Below are 17,590 nucleotides of genomic sequence, written 5' to 3' on the forward strand. Positions count from 1 at the left end.
TGGTCATTTTTCCTTCATTATTATTATCATTGTTATCGTCGTCGTCATCAATATTGTTATTAAGATAAATATTATCATTTCTAGAAAGTTCTGCTGGCACAAATGATAAATTCAAATAATTTCAAATCGTTATCGTGCTCTTCGCTTTTCCAAATATGGATTCCTGTACAAACAGAGCAATCAGCGAGATGAGGAAGAAAAACAAAGTCGACACTAGTTCCCAGGTCACCGGGACCACACCGATCGAGAAGCCAACATTCCTCGAAACTTTATCAAGATATGAGATATACTTTTCAAAATTAAACTTTGGGTTTTTTTTTCTGTGCTGAAGTTTGCCAAGGAATAGTGCTGATCCAGTAAGTACATTTTGAAGTCTGTCCATGTTGTCATAAGCTGAATTCACGATCACATGGCCCGTATCAGGCATGTGAATCCTAAGAGTAGGAGCCTGCGATTCACTGTAGTTAGAAGGTAATCTACTGGTGCCATGCTCGTTTGTGATGCTCAGAGGCCGTTCGTCTTCTGAGTCAGAGTCAGAATCACTGCACTCGACCCACGCCTTCACAACTGCTACCAGATGCCTAAAAAGAAATATAAAAAATATGATTATGGCCGTAAAGTTATCTTCTACGAATAATTTCATCTCAAATAATCAATAATTTCTTCCCCATGGATTTTCTCCATCTAGCAAATTGTTTTGTCAATCCTCGTCACTGTTTGCTCGATAATATATTGAGGAGATAGAAACCGATCATTTCTTCGAGTTGAGCGACTCATCTTTGGTATACTAACCAATGATATTGCTTGGTGACCCATGACGCGGTGCTAAGTGGGTAGGCTGCGAGCACAAGAGGTAGGAGGGCGTGGACGATATACAGGAACAGCGTTCGGTTTCGGAACAGAAAGACGTATGCGTTGACAGCCAAAGAAACAAAAGTATACGCAATCAACATGCACAGTATTACCTGAAAAAAAAAAGAAAAAAAAAGATGGAGTCGTACTTCTATCAGAAAATTAGTAGTGTTTTCAATAAATTTAACAACAGAAGGGTGATGAACGGAGAAGGTAAAAGGTTGTAGTAACCAGCACTAGATAATATGAGAATGGATCAAAACTCTTGATTCGATAGAGTTTCCCTTGAGCGACACCAACTCAAGATAACTCAAGACAATGATCCTCCCTGCTCTGTTTCACAAAATTCTTTAGAATATACAGCTAATTAGATAACGGGAAGGTCGTTGTAAATTCGACTTTCTCGCACTCCCCATCGAGTGCTGCGGTCTTCTTTAGCGGAGCTCAGTAACTGGTCTTTTCGAGCATTCGACTATCATAACTCTATGATGCATCCTTTGAGTTTTATGTCGTAAATTATTATTTATAAGCGCTTGAAAACAGTTTTGAAAATGTTTCAAGGTCGTATAAAATAGTGAGCCAGTTCAAAGATATTTAACGTGAAGTCTGCGCACCTTTTTTTGGTATGTCATGAATGCCTTATTTATCACTAATATTTTCTTGTTTTATTTACCCATCTAAGGGATCATGTTTCACGAGAAATTCCAGTAACTCGTGGGATATTTAACGGTATACCACTCGAAAGAGTAGCATAATTACTACAAACTCTCAAATATCGCTTAACTTACTTACCACACAAGCTGAAGATGATAACTTTACAAACTGCACTCTTTCGTTGTAACCCTCTATGGCCTGTCTCAGCGTCAGTCGCTTTTCCGTGAGTTTAAGTTGTATGCAAGAGAAGTCTGTCGAGATAAAAATATTGAAAAAGTATTTGGTTTGAATATGGCCACTCAGATCTGCACTTGCTTTCAAGGAAATTTTCACGACAGAAAGACTGTCTCAAATTTTCCTTCCAAGTTTTTAATTTCAGGAGTAAAGTAGAAGTAGTGTAACCAATAACGAATTAAAGCAAGCAATGGTTTGATAATTAGCGCAGGAGATCATTAAAACCATCATACATTTAAAAAAAAAATGAATACCAACAGTCGAATTGACGAGAAAACGTGCAACCAATCACAGCTAAGCGCAAACGCTCGTGCCATGAACGCAGATAGTGCAAGTTACAACAACTTGAGGCAATCCCATAGAAACTGTTTTATAGCAGTTTTTGATTAAGAGTTGGTACACAGAAACCACTGGAATCACCTTCGTTTATCAGAATAAAACTCACCTGCTCCAGAAGCGAAATACAAACACAAAGTAAAGACATGCAAGTGACCTCGTTCGTGGGAAAAATAGACTACCAGCAGTCCCAGCGTGTTTTTCGGCAAAGGCCGTCGCGCGAGCGAAAAAAACAATCTGGTGAAACTGCAGAATTGATGTTAGTACGCCGCGCGGAGCTCTGGGACTGAGGCGCACTAAACGCAGAGTTCCTACTTTTTGTGCTTTACCAAGTCGCACATATTGTCAAACAAAGGATAATGAGTGTACGGAGCGAAGAGAATCAAAGACAGGACAGTCCAAAACTACTTTTCTACTCAATTGCAAGTTTCTCCTAGAGCAGGAGGGTTGCAAAACTCAGCAGAAGTTGAAGCTTGTTCAAAATGGACATGTACTTCGGGGAGGGGAGGGAAAGGAATTCATGCGCTCTACGCTTAACAACCAGATATCCCATAACTTACCTTGATATTCAATCATTGAATACCCCACCATCAGCATAACACACATGGGGATGCTCCAAAAAAGAGCTAAGGCGTAGAACATGTGCACACCACTCAGGAACCTTAACATGTGGAATATGAAGGTGATTTGAAGGTCAGATGACTCTCCAAAGGTCACGTGGGTTGCCTTGTCTCTCTGCATTATTCCAAACTGAATAGATCCACTAATTACAGCAAACACGCCCAGGACATAAGGAAGTTTCTAGACCATGGAGATAAAATCATAAATCCATTGCTGAAAGTAAACATCTGAGGGTTGAAAATTCCTATGTGCCAGTCAATTTGCGGAGAAGATGATTCTCCTTGGAAAAGCAGAGTATTCTTAAAATCTAAGGTTTATTGTTCTGTGAAAAGTAAAGTCTGAACTCTAACCGAGGGACTCATTTAGTTAGAGCCCATCCTGTAGGCCTGGATGGGATGTCGATGTAGGTTACCCGCCAGCTTTTCGAGTTTTCATCGGGCATCCCTGATAGTCTGTCAATCATTTTACACTCACGTGAGGGAAGAGACTGTGCAACTTTTAAGTCTCGAATCCAGGCCTCTCGACCCGGAATCCAGCACACTAAGTCAGGTCACCACAAGTCCAACAACGCCCCTTGCTCTCCCTCATCAGCGTTTAAATCTCCACTACGATTTCTTTCTTATCATGGTATTTTGTATAAGACTCTCTCCTCCCCCCCCACTCCTCCCGCCCTGCATTCCTAACTTTCGTTGTCAAATTTCCCCTCCTCAGATGTTACCACTGATGTCAAGTTCCTACCCTCGTAAACGCGCTGACGAGTGCCGTTCATCTAATCTATTCAAACCACAAAATATGAGAGAGCTATCTCGGAGACTCACCTTTGTGATGACTTTTATGTCACGCAACGCCTTCCTGTAACGCTTATCCCTTTCCAGCTCCCCCAGTCCTTTCTCCAACCACGGGATCGTACGCCGAATAGTAAACCACGTACAAACACAACAAGTGATCAACAGCAAACCGCGTACAGCCATCCATGGGTAGCCATATTTAGCAATTGACTCATAACCGTCATATGTGAAGTTCACTGCCATACTCAGTATCCATAGCAACAGCCCTGCACGACTAAGCTTTGTGTATGGGGAGTTTAAATTCCCAATAAGCGCTGTTAAGATGTAAATGGAGCCAATCATATCACCGAATTTTGGTCGGCGATGTTTTCCTGCTTTGCCTCGTCCCACTTCCTCAAGAATCCATGCACTTGCATCGACTGGCTGCAAGTCAGAGGGTTGGGGACGAACTCGAAAGGCAAAATATTTCCTAATGCCGTTCCCCATAGAGATAGAACGGAGAAGTCGTCAAAACCTACAAAAATGTAAAGATATTGCATGATAAAAGAAAACATTGATTATCACCCCATTGCACGTCCGCCCCCAATCACCTTTGCCGGCTCGCCTCCCAGAGTAAAACGTAAGTTCGCCTCCATCCTTGTGGTGTTATAAGTTTTTAAACAGCGTCAGTTGTAGTTTCTATAGATTCATAAACAACATGGAAAGTAATTCGTGTCACCAAAAAAGAATTAACAGAGAACCAGAGGTTTGAAACCACTTATGTTCACTCTTGAAGCAAACCTTGTTTTTTTGGTTGCGTTGTGGAAGTAGCATGTTGGTTGCAAAACAATCATGGTTTTGACAGGAAATGGATACTTTTTGCGGTAGAAAAACGAGTTGAAAGATTTGGGGGGCGAACTGGTGAAGCTGGAGACGAACTTGTCTTAAGTTAAGAGGCGAACTTGCAAAGGTGAAAGGCAGCGAACTTGCAAATGGGCGAACTCACCACAAACCTTGAAGTCCAAAGAGCGATTTTTAGACTGGAAATCCAAATATCAGTTTTAGCAACAACAAAATCACTAAAACAATTGGAATATAGAAATAAGTGTAGAGCAAAGCCCAAACATACTTACTAATACGGATGGTTATTCGAGAGCGGCGTTCATCGATAGTTTTACCTCAAACTGCGGTACTTCTTTAAGGCGGCGCGTTTTTAAGGCGGCTTTCTTTATAAGGCAGGTTTTCTTTGATTGTTGACACTTCGGATCAAAAAGAAACTGCTATATGTTTACTTTGTCTGACCACAAGTTTGGCTTGTGTATCTTTTTACCTGCTGTGTATTTGTCTCTTTGTCTGACTGTCTGTCAGTCCACAGGCGGGTAATATAGCGTCATCAACTGAGTTGATAACGTAAATTGGCCACCGTAAAGATTTTCAAGGCTGACGTTTCAAGTGTTCGCCCTTCCTCAGAGCGATTGAACGAAGGGCTAACGCTCGAAACGTCGGCCTTTAAACTCTTTACGGTGGCAATTTACGTAATCAACTCAACTGATACACTAAATTACCCTGTTATACTCTCCCATCGACGCAGCACCACAGTTTCTTTAGAATCTTAACCCCTTTTTTCTTCTGTCTGTCAGTTCGTTCGGTTTTGTGGTCTTGTAACTGCGAAGACTCCAAGCGAAAATATTCTTATTTGAATTACTGTTTTCCGTAAACCTTACAAGGCAGAATAATTTGCTTAGATTCGCATCGAAGTCCCTTGCACTTGTTGTTGATGTAAGAAGATACACGTAATCCAAATCTTTTGAGAGTAAAGGTCTTAGATAGTGCACAAGGAAATGTTTTCAACAACATTACGACAATCCTTGAGACACGCTCACTAAGAAATTTCGCGTTTTATCTTTTGATAGATTCTCCTTATGTGCAAATGAAAGGCGCTGAACGCAAATGGAAACTTTCTTTCACATGTTGCGTTGTAAGCCATCACTTGGGCTGTAAAAATCAAAGCTATTAAGGATTTATCCTCGGCTATATATCAATGATACTAAAATAAAGCTATTGATTGAGTTACAAAGTTTTGCGAATATGTTTGACCCTTTAGTAAAATAGGAAGGTTATTAAACATTGTATTGTTCAAAGTCAAACCTTCCTCGATGTTTTGCAACCGAACTTTACAAAAAAGAAATTTTGGAAGCTAACTCAAGTTTCGTTGCTCCATGTTTTTACTGACCTTACTGTAATCAAGGTAAACTTTAACTCCTGTTTACAAAATAAATCAACTTTACCTGTACTCAGCAGATACTTGGCGCTTGTTTCGTTTCACATCGGTTGCACATATTGTTAATTCTGGTCATTGAGTCAAGCAAGTCAGCTTAGGCCGCTTCTGTGTCATAATAATAAACATTGTGATGATTTCAGAGAGAACTTGTCAGATTCCCTCATTCCTAGCGTACTTCAAACTCTGTTTATTCGCACGTATTAAAATATGTATAAACATGAGCAAATTAGCTGTTAAGTCTGCTCAAATAAACAAAGAAAAAATCGCGAAACAATGCCTAATAACGCTATTTATTTACCAAACGCTCCCGACGCGTTCAATGCGGATCCTTTGTGAGGCTTAAGTAAACTTGTGGATTAGAAATCAGCAAAAAAATCTCTCGGTATGTGTTCAGAATATTAACAAGACATACAACTATGAAAAAACTTTCAGGATAATGATGCTACTCTGAAACGTGTTCATTGAAATTTCGGTTTAAAATATGTATCTTATTTTGTAGCAAAGAATTTTCACAGCTCTGGCGTAAACGAAAATAAATGCAACCGAAAATTCTTACAAGGGTTCTACATTAATTAAAGAACATGTTTAAAACTAAACATGAATGAGGAAGTTGTTTAATAATTAACCAACAACGTAAAATACTTCAAAATAACCTGAAAGACATAATTATTTTTTAATTAGTTTTCAATGCCGACATTTCTTTGTTCCTGACTGCATTGCAACTTCATTCAAACAAACCGTCATGCTAAGGACTCATCTAAAACCAAAATTAATGCTTTTATCAAAAGACTAATCGAGCTAGATTTCAAATTTTCGAAACGCTTCTTGTGATTTTGCAAAGATGAAAGGAAAACATTCGTTTATTTGTCATCTTTATATCAATATTGGTGACAGCCCCGTCGCCTAGTTACATCTTATCCTGAACCGACGTCATAGTTGTGCAGAGTGCCGTCATGACGCATTACAGTTTACACTACCTCATTGCCAGGTCACTCTCTCTCTCCGTTACCTCTGTTGTTGGATCAGTAACCTGGGATCGAGCCTTATTCTTTGAAGATTTCGCAAACGCCTCATTTTGGATCGCGTGACACTCAACGGTGATCAACATCACCCCCTGACAGATCCAGAAATGCATTCTTTCCGTTTTAATTGTATGATGCTTTTGGTTTTTGCTGTATTTTGTGTCGTTCTGTTTTCAACAAGAGTTCAGGCAAAGATGGTTCCGCCTAATTTCTCACGGTGACGTTTGATCTCGGACGGCTCCGCCTTATTTCGGAAGGCCCCATTCGTTACTGAAGGTTTAGTCTAATTTTTTTTACTGTTCCGTCTGTTTCTTTCGTTGGTCCCGTTAAGGTTCGGAAGATTCGATCTCAAATGGGTTAATTTAGGCGGATGTTTCAGTGCATTTCGTGCTTCCTCTTAAACATGACCCAAAAGCAATCTTACTAATGTACGGTTTTATCCCTTGCAACCGCACATTAATAACGGAGAAATCACCTTGTGATTCTGCTAAATTGGCCGATATGAGGCTACACTCAAATATTTGCTTAGGCGCTTAATCCCTTCAGAGATCAATGACGATTCCAGAATCATCGATCATTCATGTCGAAATATTGCGAGAAATTTTCGACGACTTTTATTTAATTACTTCATTAAAATTACTAATATTAAGCTCAGTTGTCAAAGGGCGGCAGTAAGTCCGTGTGAGCATAAATCTGTGATCTGTTAGAAAAACGATATCGAGTCATCGCTCTCGCTCAGGAGAGCTGCAAATCAAATGTGCGATGACTTTAGCTTGTGTTGGTATTGCTTGGTAGTTGCGGCAAGGGCGTTTCTTCGCTTGCGAAGGCCTGGGGTAAAGTGAGCCAGCGAAAGGTGTGCAAGAGGTCTGACACTAATAACGAGTGCCTGTTCGCAGGCTAACTGCTGACCACCAATCAAAACGCGTGTTCTGAACAGGTAGTATGTCCAGCTGGCCAAATGTCGAGAGCAAAAAAATCAAAATGAAAAGTGAATGTTAGAGGTGTCATTTACCTCACTGTCTATACACAGACAGCATTCTCTATTATCGTCTTACTGGAAGATCCTGATAAATTGTTCAAAAACCCCATGAGACCTGTCAGTGAACCTTCTCCCCGGCACTTGAAGCATAAGGGAAGTCGCCGACGATAAATATTTAGAAATTTTGCAGTTATCACTTCTTCCTCCACTCTATTAAAAAGATTTCCCAAATCATTTAATGAAGATAAGTTAAATTTAAGTTCTTTTCGGAGAGGACGCTTTATTTTTCTCTGTTGTGGTCACTGACGCAGTTGTTTCAGTTAATGGCTCCGTTTGATGCCATTCTACTTTTTGCTTGTGTTGTCGTACAGCTTCTTCCACTCTTTCATCCATCATATCCTCTGTGAGGACACCATCTGGCGAACCATAAGCACTAGCCTGGAATGACAGAAAAAGCCTAAATCAGGCTTGAACGTAAACAAAATCAAAACATCGAATTTCTTAGTTCAATTTTGCGCGCTCTTCAATTGCATGTTACAAAAGTAAAATAAACTACGACGTGAAAGCTGCAGTCAATATTAATCGAGGCAAATCAAGATTATATTGGCCAATGATTACACAGAGTAAACACAGGTGATTGCTCCAAGGCGCGTTTGTAATCACGACTGCTTTTAGTTTTTCATCCGACTGGTTGAGCTGAAAGGTGACTCGAGTTGTCCTAATTAATCACAAAGCGAAGTGGAACAAAACCAAAGAAATTCTGATCCATTTTTGACACTTGAATAAAAACCATTTCACCAGCGATTTCCTCAAAACTTACCTGCCAAGCAATCGCTATTTTTGATATTTCTCTTCCAGAGAGACCTTCTGTCACTTCGGCAATTTGCTGGCATTTCTTGCTAAAGTCGAAGTTCGCAATTTTCATACGACTAAAAAGTGAAGAAAATCAAATCAAGAATAATACGAAAATAGACTGGAAACACGTAAACAGCCAACCAAAGAGATAACTGAGGCTGGAAGTGTTGTGCAGGAAAATATATGTGAAGACAAATGCCACTACATGTGAAAAAATTTGAGCGTTTTCTGACGGTTGAGTGTCGCGAAACAAGAAGGGAGATACCACAAGGAGCCGATGAAATTCAGTTTAAAATAAGACATTAAATTGCAATGTAAGAAATCTTGAGAGACCAAGTCGCGGCTGGTTTCAATTTTGCATAGCATCGGTCGAAAGAATGGCGCGATTTCTCAAGACCAATCACGGTACTAAGTGATGCAAAACTAACAAAACACCGAACTATTCCTGACACTCTCTTGACAACTACTGCAAAAATTACCAATTGCTTAGCAATTTACCTTGTTCGCGATCCTGTTGTGGCCGGTTTTAAAACGTGTTCCTCGAAATACTGCCGGACTAAACGTACTCGTTCCTCGAGAGTTGGCAGACCAAACTCAATCATCTCGTCTAACCGGTCATTGATGGCCCAGTCAAACTGGTCAGGCTGGTTACTAGCGAGAACTAACATGAACCTGTACGAAAAAAAAAAACAAACAAGTAAACTTAAAGGAAGAAAGAATAAATATCATTCAGTCGTGACACCTGACCATCATCGCAGAAATTTAATAATCAGTGATAAAAAGAATGTAACAAAAGGAACTCGAGGAATTCACTGCATGCAGTTATTTTTAAACATCAACCAAAAATGTGAACTGACTCGACGACAACTAAATTGGAAAAATTTGAAAGAGCTTACTTGCGTGAAGATTCACCAGTTCTGTAGAGAAAAGCGTTCAATGTGCTTCTCAGGTCCTCACTCATCTTTTCCTAAAGAGTCAAAGAAACATTTCACTAAGTTGCGCCGAGCGCGGAAAAATGCGGGTGACCAAATTACTATTGGTTTCGGTATGGAGCGCTTTTGGATTGAGTGACGTAAAACCAAACCAAAGTAACCACAACGGCCTATCAGCTAAAAAGGAGAATACCCTGAATAGCAAATGAGAACTTAAAATAAAAGAAGCAAACCGCCTAAAGCGCGGGAAAACGCGGGCGACCAAGTCGTGATTGATTTCAGTTTTGCTTCCTATTGGTTGAGAGAGTCGCGCAAATTATTTGGACCAATCACAGAGCGAAGTAAGGCAAAACCAATACAATCCCGGAAAAATCTCGATCCTCAGTTTAAAATTGCTTGAACGTCTGTTTAATTGACTTGGTGATGAGCAGTTTTCTCAATTACCAAGAACATTCTTACCTGATTACGTTTGCGTAAGAAAGCATCAGCCTCGTCCACAAAGAGAAGAAGACTGAAAGAAAAAAAAAGCACAATGGAAAAAATGAAATCACGAAGAATTGCCATGATAACAGCATCAAATCACATCTGTTCCTCTTACCCTCTCCTAGAGGTCTGGGCCCAGTCAAACGCCTTGTGCATGGCTGTCACTCCTTCCTTTCCCATAGGAACAATATCTCCACCAGTCATAATACCATAATCCATCCCAGAATGCTTGGCAAGGCTCTGGAAGATAAGTGCAAATAAGTATAAGCGTTCTGTCACAAATGCTACACTCTGATTGGCTACCAACTTGCTCTCTATTTAGAGATAGATGGTGACTTGACTGAGTTGCCCAAAAATTTGTTGTATCTGCATCATTTTCCAGTAGACACTCGAGCTTGTCCCGTCGTTAAGTTTTGAAAGGCAAGTGGATTTATTCTAAAACAATTAGCTTAATCGCTTTCAATTTCTAGGAGCAATAGCTTATTCAGGATTTAAATTCCGGAGCTCATATTCGAATTTTCAGTTATAATGTGAAAAAGTCGAGTTGCTTTACTGGCCAAAACGACCATCTCGCCAGAATTTACCCTGGTATCAGCAGCTTTAAGAGAATTGGAGCAAAGCTTACGGCAGTCCAGAAAAGAAACTATTGCGCTGTGCTGGCGAGCTAAAGAAACTCTTTCAAACTTGAAGCTGATTCAGGCAGCTGCTTAAGCAAACTTTGAAAATTCACGTCAGAGCGAAATGACTTTTTTCTAAGAGCGGAATAGATGAAGCTACTCTGTAAACGTTAAATCGCTTATAAAAAGGGCTGGCCGTCTGTCTGCCGAATGTTGGCTGACTGTCGGCCGACAGGTCTTTTCAGGAAGTTGTTCTTCATAATTATCCAAATTTTTAATTACGATCTGAAAGCTAGTCTTCTTACCTTTGCAAACATCGTTTTTCCAGTCCCTGGTGGACCATAAAACAGTAGATTCCTGTACAGTCCTTTGTTTTTCTTAGTATTCGCTGTTGCTTTGCTTACTTCTTGAAGTCTCTTTTCAAGACTGGGCTGTAACGAGAAAATATTTGAAAAACTCATTAAGGGAAAGATTGTTATCGCTTACAATGGGAGCACTTCAAATCCTTCAAATTATCAACAATTTCAGCCATTAACCAAATGTCACGTGTACCTACCCTCAAAATAATTCCTTGCAATGAGTCTTCATAATTTACAAACATTTTCCTAACAGTCTGGAAAGTAGACAAATTATACGAGTTAGCACATCCTGGCATAGGTAAAAAACCAAAGGAGGAGAGGGAAAAAAAGTAGAAAGTCCTGGTTTTATTATTAGTACCTGAACTGGGTGTCGCAAAGTACCAAAAACACTTAATCTTGATGTGTCACGAACAAGACTTGGTTTCCCTAAGCGAGCTTCAATGAATCTATAAATGCAAAGAAAAAAATAATAAAGGAGTTTGGTAGTTGACATGATTTAAACCTTTACACTCTAACATCAGTAAGTATATTCTCCATACTGTTCTCTATACATTTTGTCATGTGCAAACAAAGAGAATTTGTGTAACAATCAAGAGCTTCTTTACTTGACGATCATTTCCTTTATTCTTGTAACCTTAATATGTGATATAGGGGTGATACTGTAAGGAGAAATTAGATTCTAGTCACTTGTAGGGTTCAAAGGGTTTGTAAGGAAAGTGTGCAGAATATCCTACCTGGCTGTGACTCCTGTGCCATATTTAGCTGTGTAAACACCAAGAGCAAGGAGGGTGAGGCCTGCAGCCTGCAAAAAGAGGCATATAACAATGACTCAGACAACTGAAATTCCACTAATCTACCCCAAGAGCTGTACATAAGGTACAAGGGATAGGGAAGTGGTGAAAGTGTTTGCCTCCCTCTGTTGCACCTTGGAGTGTGATTTAAAAGATCCACAGTCACATCTGGGCAGAGGATGTTATTGGTTCTTCTCCTTGATAGAAAAACTTTCCCCTGGATCCTTTGGTTTTTCCTGCTGTATCAAAACTCGACCTTTCTTATTCAAATTTGACCAAGAAATGGTGGACAAGGAGAGTCCCTTTGTGGTTGTTCACCACTGAATCCACTTCATAAGTCATTCACAAATGTGTACATGAAGGCATCAGTCTTACCGTGGCAGATATTTTATCCCAGTCTGAGATGAATGCATCAAATCCTGCTCCAAGGATGCTACCTGCTGTCCTGCAAAACAAAAAGAAGTCACTACCTGTAACACTGGAACATAGTTACAGGGAAACCAAGCTGCATATTCTGTGTTCTGCATGAGGAATTACGGGATATGCAGAAAGTTGTTCTGTGTTCCACATGTGTATCATAATGAATAACATCCTTCTTTATTTAATGACTGGGCTCTAAATTTACTTTCTCTCTTATCCAGAATCCCTGACAAATAGTATAATCGGCACTTACTTGATTGATTGCAGAACAGTCTCTCTTTGCTCCGCAGCTTTAAGTTTAATCTGTTCCATTCTAATGTCCTTGTTCTCACGTTCTATTTTAGCTCTGAAAATAATTGGTAGGCAGATCAATCAGTCATTAACTAGTAAATCAATTTATCACTTTATCCAAACCTCGTGTACATATTTTTTGCCAAGAGAGCACAAAAAATCAAGCAAAATTATGAACTATAATGACTGACAAACATTTGGATGGCTCCCAGTTATAATGTCAATTGATATGTTGGGTGATTGCTGGTGACAGTTCCAACGAGCCAAAGCCTTTAAACCCTGAGAGCGACCAGCATCTAATTTCTCCTTACAGTAATATATCTGAATCATTCATTAAGATCATGAGAACAAAGGAAATGATCGCCAACTGGAAAGTCTTTGATTGTTCAATAAATTCTCCATGTCAGTACTGAAGAAAATGTATAGAGCAGAGTGTGGAGAATATGGATATTGATGTTAGGGTGTAAAGGGTTAACTCTTCCATTCCCAAGATCTCATTAGTAATTCTCCTTACTGTCTTCCATAAAATTCTTATGATGTTAGTTTGGGAAATATGATAGTGGATCAACTATTGATCCCCTAATTGATATTTTTGTTTATTCTCATCACTTGTCTTCTTGATATTGTGTTGATAACGTAAGGAGAAATTCTGTCTTAGTCACTCACAGGAGTTAAAGGGTTTAGGGAAATGTCATCCACAAAAGCGACAGAATTGGACATTTTCAGAGACAGGTGAAGACATGCTGGAAGGAAGAGAGGTACAAAGGTATCATCAAAGGCATAAAGGCTTACAGAATTTAACAAACCCTTTATTTTAGTTTTTTCTTCTTTCAGATAATAAAAAATTATCCACTCCAGAGCCCCACCATAATCTTCATCTCCCAAGCTCACTCCCACCAAGCTGGTAATTTAGAATGAACACATTATAGCTTTCTTAGAAATTTAGAAAACTGATTTATCACTTACTTGCCACGGAGCTCTGCTTCCAGTCTTTTCATTTCATTGTCATGTTTTATCTGGGCTTCATATTCAATTGTGCCTGCAAAGGGGATGTAATAAGATGATCAACATAAATTGTAGTAACATTCTATTATTTAACCAAAGTCTTGTTAGAGTTGGCCACTATCATGAACCATTCTGGTATAATTATCAATTCAGTTTAAAAAATAAATTATGGGTTGTGTGATGAATGCATTGCTGAATATCACAGTAACCATTGAATGAAGGGGGTTAGTTTCTTAAAACTGTGGGGCTGCATTGGTGGGGATTATTTAAAGGCAGTTTTTGTTTTATCAACTGCATTCAACTTGATAATGTAAATTGGCCACCAAAAAGAGTTTCAAAGCTGACATTTTGAGCCTTGGCCCACATCAGAGCAAATAGTAAACTTTGTTTGATTAAAGCTTGAATTCCAGAAAAATTTTTAAACTGATAAGTTTGCAAAGATAAAATGTCGAATGAAATGTCTAATCTTGGTTTCAAAGCAAATTAACTATGTTTATTTTATGAAAATAGCCTTATGTACCTCTTTTCATGGCTTCTTGTTTCTTCACTGACTCTTCCTGTTTAGCCAAATTTTCTTCATTCATACGACGCTAAAAGAATATTTTTCAAATTGTTAATATCTACAAAAAATGGCATCACTTAACAATAATGTATTTCTTACTTCCCTGGTATCCATTAATTAATCCCATAAATGCTAAGAGCAACCAGCATCTACTTTCTCCTTACAGTGATACTGCTGATTCATTCATTAAGATCATGAGAATACAGGAAATGATCACCAACCTAAGAAGTTTTGATTGTTACACAAATTCTCCTTGTCAGTACCAAACCAATTGAATAGAGAAGAGTATGGAGAATTTAGAAACAAGTGTTAGGTTGAAAAGGGTTCATGTAATTTGTAATGTGACACACAAATCATCAAAGCAAGAAACAAAATAATTGACCAAGATTACTTTCCAAGACCCTAATGATTAACTTTGTTGACTTGTCAGTTAAATACTGAATATAAAGTTTAAACTAGAAAAACTACGTAAAGGGGCCTGCAGTCAAGGTAGCCCCTGCTTCACCCTCAATGATGGCCTATATGTATGTTACCTGTTGTGAAAGTTGATCATCGTAACGTTTCCTTGCTAGCTGGTCTTGGTACTGAGCACGCTGATGAACAAGCAAATAAAAGATAATTAGTTTCTTCAAAGGGGTCGAGCCAAAATCAACTTGAACTGTAGCAAAGATGGTAAATATTGGGATATTAAAAAAGTTATCATGTTAAAAACATAGGAGGGTTTTGAGATACTAGCCTAAGAGGGTTAACCCTTTGTTCCCTAAAAGTGATTGACATCTAATTTCTCTTAATGATATCACCCCTGATCAACACATTAAGGGTCGTGAGAATAAAGGAAATGATCACAAACTACTGAAGCTCTTGATTGTCAAACAAATTCTCCTTGTCAGCACCTTAGGAAATGTGTGAAGAACAGTAGGGAGAAAACATCTATGCATACTGATGTTCTGGTTTTTAGAGTTGAAGATTTCAGGGATTTTATTAATATTAGTTAGGAGCTTGAGATGTCCAGGAGGAAGGGGTTTGGGTGAGATACTGGGCAGGGGTTAAATTATTGTTACTAACCTGTTGATGTTGTTGAGTTTCTGCTGCAAGGGTTTTTCTCTTTTCCTCTTGTTCCACTCTCACTTTGTCCATTTGTATCTGTTGGATGCTTGCTTCGTATTCCTGCAAATCAATGAGAGCTACTCAGGTCAAGTCTCCTCAACTCCCAAGATTTTATTTGTAAATCTCCTATCTATTTTCTATAAATTTCCTCTGATCAGCATCGAGAATTTGGTGTTGTATCGATCCAACAACCTATAAATGATAAATTTATCTTTTCTCGTCAATTCTTTATGAGGAAGTGCACCGGCAATGCAGGGAAAATTTACATATTAATCATTTCTGAGTAAAATGTTGAGATTACCTAAGCCTAGCCAGGTGGGGCAGGAGAGCCTCTTCTTCTGAGGGGGAGGGGTTTGTTGGGGTACTAATCAGACCATTTCTTCTAATATAACTGAAACTTTTTCAAAGTTTACAACATGAATATCTGCAGCTGCCTCAAGTTTTGGACATACTTAATATGGAAAAATAATGAAAAATGAGAAAACCAAGATGGGTGTTGAGATGCAAAAATTACCATATACCCTAGTAAACAAGACCCCTAGAGCTATAAATGGATTCGATAACCTTTAACTCTTTAAGTCCAATGGGGGATTAAAAGTAAGTTCTCCTCATGATATCTCTATATTGTCAAGCAAACAGGTAATGAGAATATTCAAATCTATCAGGTAAAAGTTATCTTGATCTAACAAGATATTTCCCTGACTAACTAACGAGGAAATGTCTTTAAAGCAGCTAGAATCAGATCTTGGGAGTCAAGGGTTAATGGGTCAAAACACCACTTGACCAAAAGAAAAATAGACAAACAATGCACACTCATTACGTTTCTCAGATCCCTACGTAAAGTATCAATAAAATTTATTCACCTTAATTTTACGCTGTTGTTCCAATTGCTTTGTTGCTTCCTGAACTCTTGCCATCTCAAGAGCCTCTTTCGAGTGATCTAATATGTGCAATTATAGAATCAGTCTATTGTCTCTTATTAGTAACTCACCTACCTCTCCAAAAGGCCTCCTTTTCACTAAATATTTCTTTTTCAGGCAGGTATGCTTGTATGCCTATGGGAAGACTCTTTCTCATTTTCACTTGTAATGAGCCCTATTATAACACTGCTCAAGGTTGCAATACAAAGGTCTAATCGATAAAGGCAAGTTAGAATCACAAGTTTGTGATTTTTTCTCCAGACCAGGGGAGGAGACAAATTCTTTCCTCACCCTCCCCTTCCCTTGTCTTTTATTCTTCCCCTTGGTGGAAATGCTTTTCCTTCCTCAACCATCCTCTACCAAAAAAATCTAAGATAGTAAAAAATTATTTTAAACCAAAAGGGAAACCTCTTTTGTTAAAGCCTAGGCTCCGGGTCCTTGCTTTCTAACAAGACAACAACACTGCAGACTATATTCAATGAACAAAAACTTTTGTTTGACCTCAGTGGACATGCATTTAATTCATTGATACTGGTGATATACATATCTGAGTTGATATATTTGTGGTCATACCATCAGCTATTCTTAAATTGGACTTGGAACATTTTCCATTTATTCATTTGGTCATTTAAGTGGATTTTGTGATGTCACCACAGTTTTTAATCCCCTTACTCTATATAAATAGGTGACTTGTAACCATTGTGCCACAGTAGTACAAATATAGAAATTTATTGTGACATCAGTCAGCTGAAATGCCAGTTATGCTATTATGAAGGAGCTGTTGCATTGCATAAATCATACAGAAATTATGAGGGTGGAGGGGTGGAGGGGTGGAGGGGTGGAGGGGTGGAGGGGTGGAGGGGTGGAGGCATGGCAGGGGTGGGGATAGGGATAAAATCTGTTGATTAAGACCGATGGGTAAATAAATGTGAAACATTTGACATAAAACCTCTCGCTGACAGAAGCAATCTTACTTATCGAACCTCAAATAACTTTCGTGTTAGGATTCAAGAGTGATGCAATATCACTCCTAAATCACATCGAACTTTATTCGTAACTTACACATCAGCTGTTTTTGTGCCACGAGTACGAGTCACTGTACTGTGTACCAAAAAGATTGCCAACAAGTTATCTCCAGACGTCAGATCAACACACTTACGTGATTTCTCGAGTTCCCTTGCAGCTTTAGCAGCCCTTTCAAGACCCGACGGATCGAAGCTTCTCCAAACAGGGGCACCTTTGGAGCCTTCATTCTCTGAGTTCTCATCCTTCGATCCTTCATCTCCTCCACTTTTATCGTCTCCTCCCGGCGGAGAACCCGGGATCAACGGAGGCCCCTCACCAGGTGGGGAAGGCTTGTTAACTCCAAATAACCAGGACATCAAGAAGGTACGCAATCTCCTCCACTTGGGGAAATTTTTTATAGGTTTTCAACTGATGTCTGATGTAAGTTCCCACACGTGCAAAACTTCGAACCGGTGACCTCGTTTTCGCACAACGGG

General features: G+C 39.1%; 2 protein-coding genes across 3 annotated transcripts; both read right to left on the reverse strand.

Moving 5' to 3' along the window:
• Nucleotides 1-5,902, reverse strand: LOC131795738 (uncharacterized). Of its 2 annotated transcripts, XM_066172310.1 has the most exons (7): nucleotides 5,753-5,902; nucleotides 4,598-4,723; nucleotides 3,516-3,999; nucleotides 2,637-2,877; nucleotides 1,645-1,757; nucleotides 793-965; nucleotides 1-581 (listed from the first exon to the last, which is right to left on the reverse strand). In XM_066172310.1, the coding sequence occupies exons 3-7, from the start codon at nucleotides 3,969-3,971 to the stop codon at nucleotides 122-124; spliced, it is 1,443 nt and encodes a 480-aa protein (XP_066028407.1). In that variant the 5' UTR covers nucleotides 3,972-3,999; nucleotides 4,598-4,723; nucleotides 5,753-5,902; the 3' UTR covers nucleotides 1-121. The 2 variants fall into 2 exon arrangements, with proteins under 2 accessions (XP_066028407.1, XP_058969329.2); XM_059113346.2 differs by lacking the exon at nucleotides 4,598-4,723.
• Nucleotides 5,903-7,954: 2,052 nt separating this feature from the next.
• LOC131795732 (ATPase family AAA domain-containing protein 3) lies at nucleotides 7,955-17,561 on the reverse strand. The gene is made up of 18 exons (XM_059113338.2): nucleotides 17,248-17,561; nucleotides 16,032-16,108; nucleotides 15,127-15,228; nucleotides 14,595-14,654; nucleotides 14,020-14,089; nucleotides 13,461-13,533; nucleotides 12,457-12,549; nucleotides 12,159-12,228; nucleotides 11,727-11,794; nucleotides 11,351-11,438; nucleotides 11,190-11,246; nucleotides 10,939-11,064; nucleotides 10,132-10,256; nucleotides 9,993-10,044; nucleotides 9,498-9,568; nucleotides 9,100-9,273; nucleotides 8,567-8,675; nucleotides 7,955-8,184 (listed from the first exon to the last, which is right to left on the reverse strand). The coding sequence occupies exons 1-18, from the start codon at nucleotides 17,468-17,470 to the stop codon at nucleotides 8,002-8,004; spliced, it is 1,821 nt and encodes a 606-aa protein (XP_058969321.1). The 5' UTR covers nucleotides 17,471-17,561; the 3' UTR covers nucleotides 7,955-8,001.
• Between the last annotated feature and the right edge of the window lie 29 nt (nucleotides 17,562-17,590).

Source organism: Pocillopora verrucosa, chromosome 9, assembly GCF_036669915.1.
Source record: "Pocillopora verrucosa isolate sample1 chromosome 9, ASM3666991v2, whole genome shotgun sequence".
Lineage (NCBI taxonomy): Eukaryota > Metazoa > Cnidaria > Anthozoa > Scleractinia > Pocilloporidae > Pocillopora > Pocillopora verrucosa.

Excerpts from the sequence above, each read along its gene's own strand:
- LOC131795738 (XM_059113346.2), bottom strand. The coding sequence starts at position 3,971 with ATGGGGAACGGCATTAGGAAATATTTTGCCTTTCGAGTTCGTCCCCAA. Across the intron at positions 1,758-2,636 it reads TTCAATGATTGAATATCAAG|ACTTCTCTTGCATACAACTT; the intron begins GTAAGTTATGGG and ends TTATCTCGACAG. Across the intron at positions 966-1,644 it reads TATCATCTTCAGCTTGTGTG|GTAATACTGTGCATGTTGAT; the intron begins GTAAGTAAGTTA and ends TTTTTTTTTCAG.
- LOC131795732 (XM_059113338.2), bottom strand. The coding sequence starts at position 17,470 with ATGTCCTGGTTATTTGGAGTTAACAAGCCTTCCCCACCTGGTGAGGGG. Across the intron at positions 11,795-12,158 it reads GGGATAAAATATCTGCCACG|GCTGCAGGCCTCACCCTCCT; the intron begins GTAAGACTGATG and ends CTCTTTTTGCAG. Across the intron at positions 9,569-9,992 it reads TCTTACGCAAACGTAATCAG|GAAAAGATGAGTGAGGACCT; the intron begins GTAAGAATGTTC and ends TTGACTCTTTAG.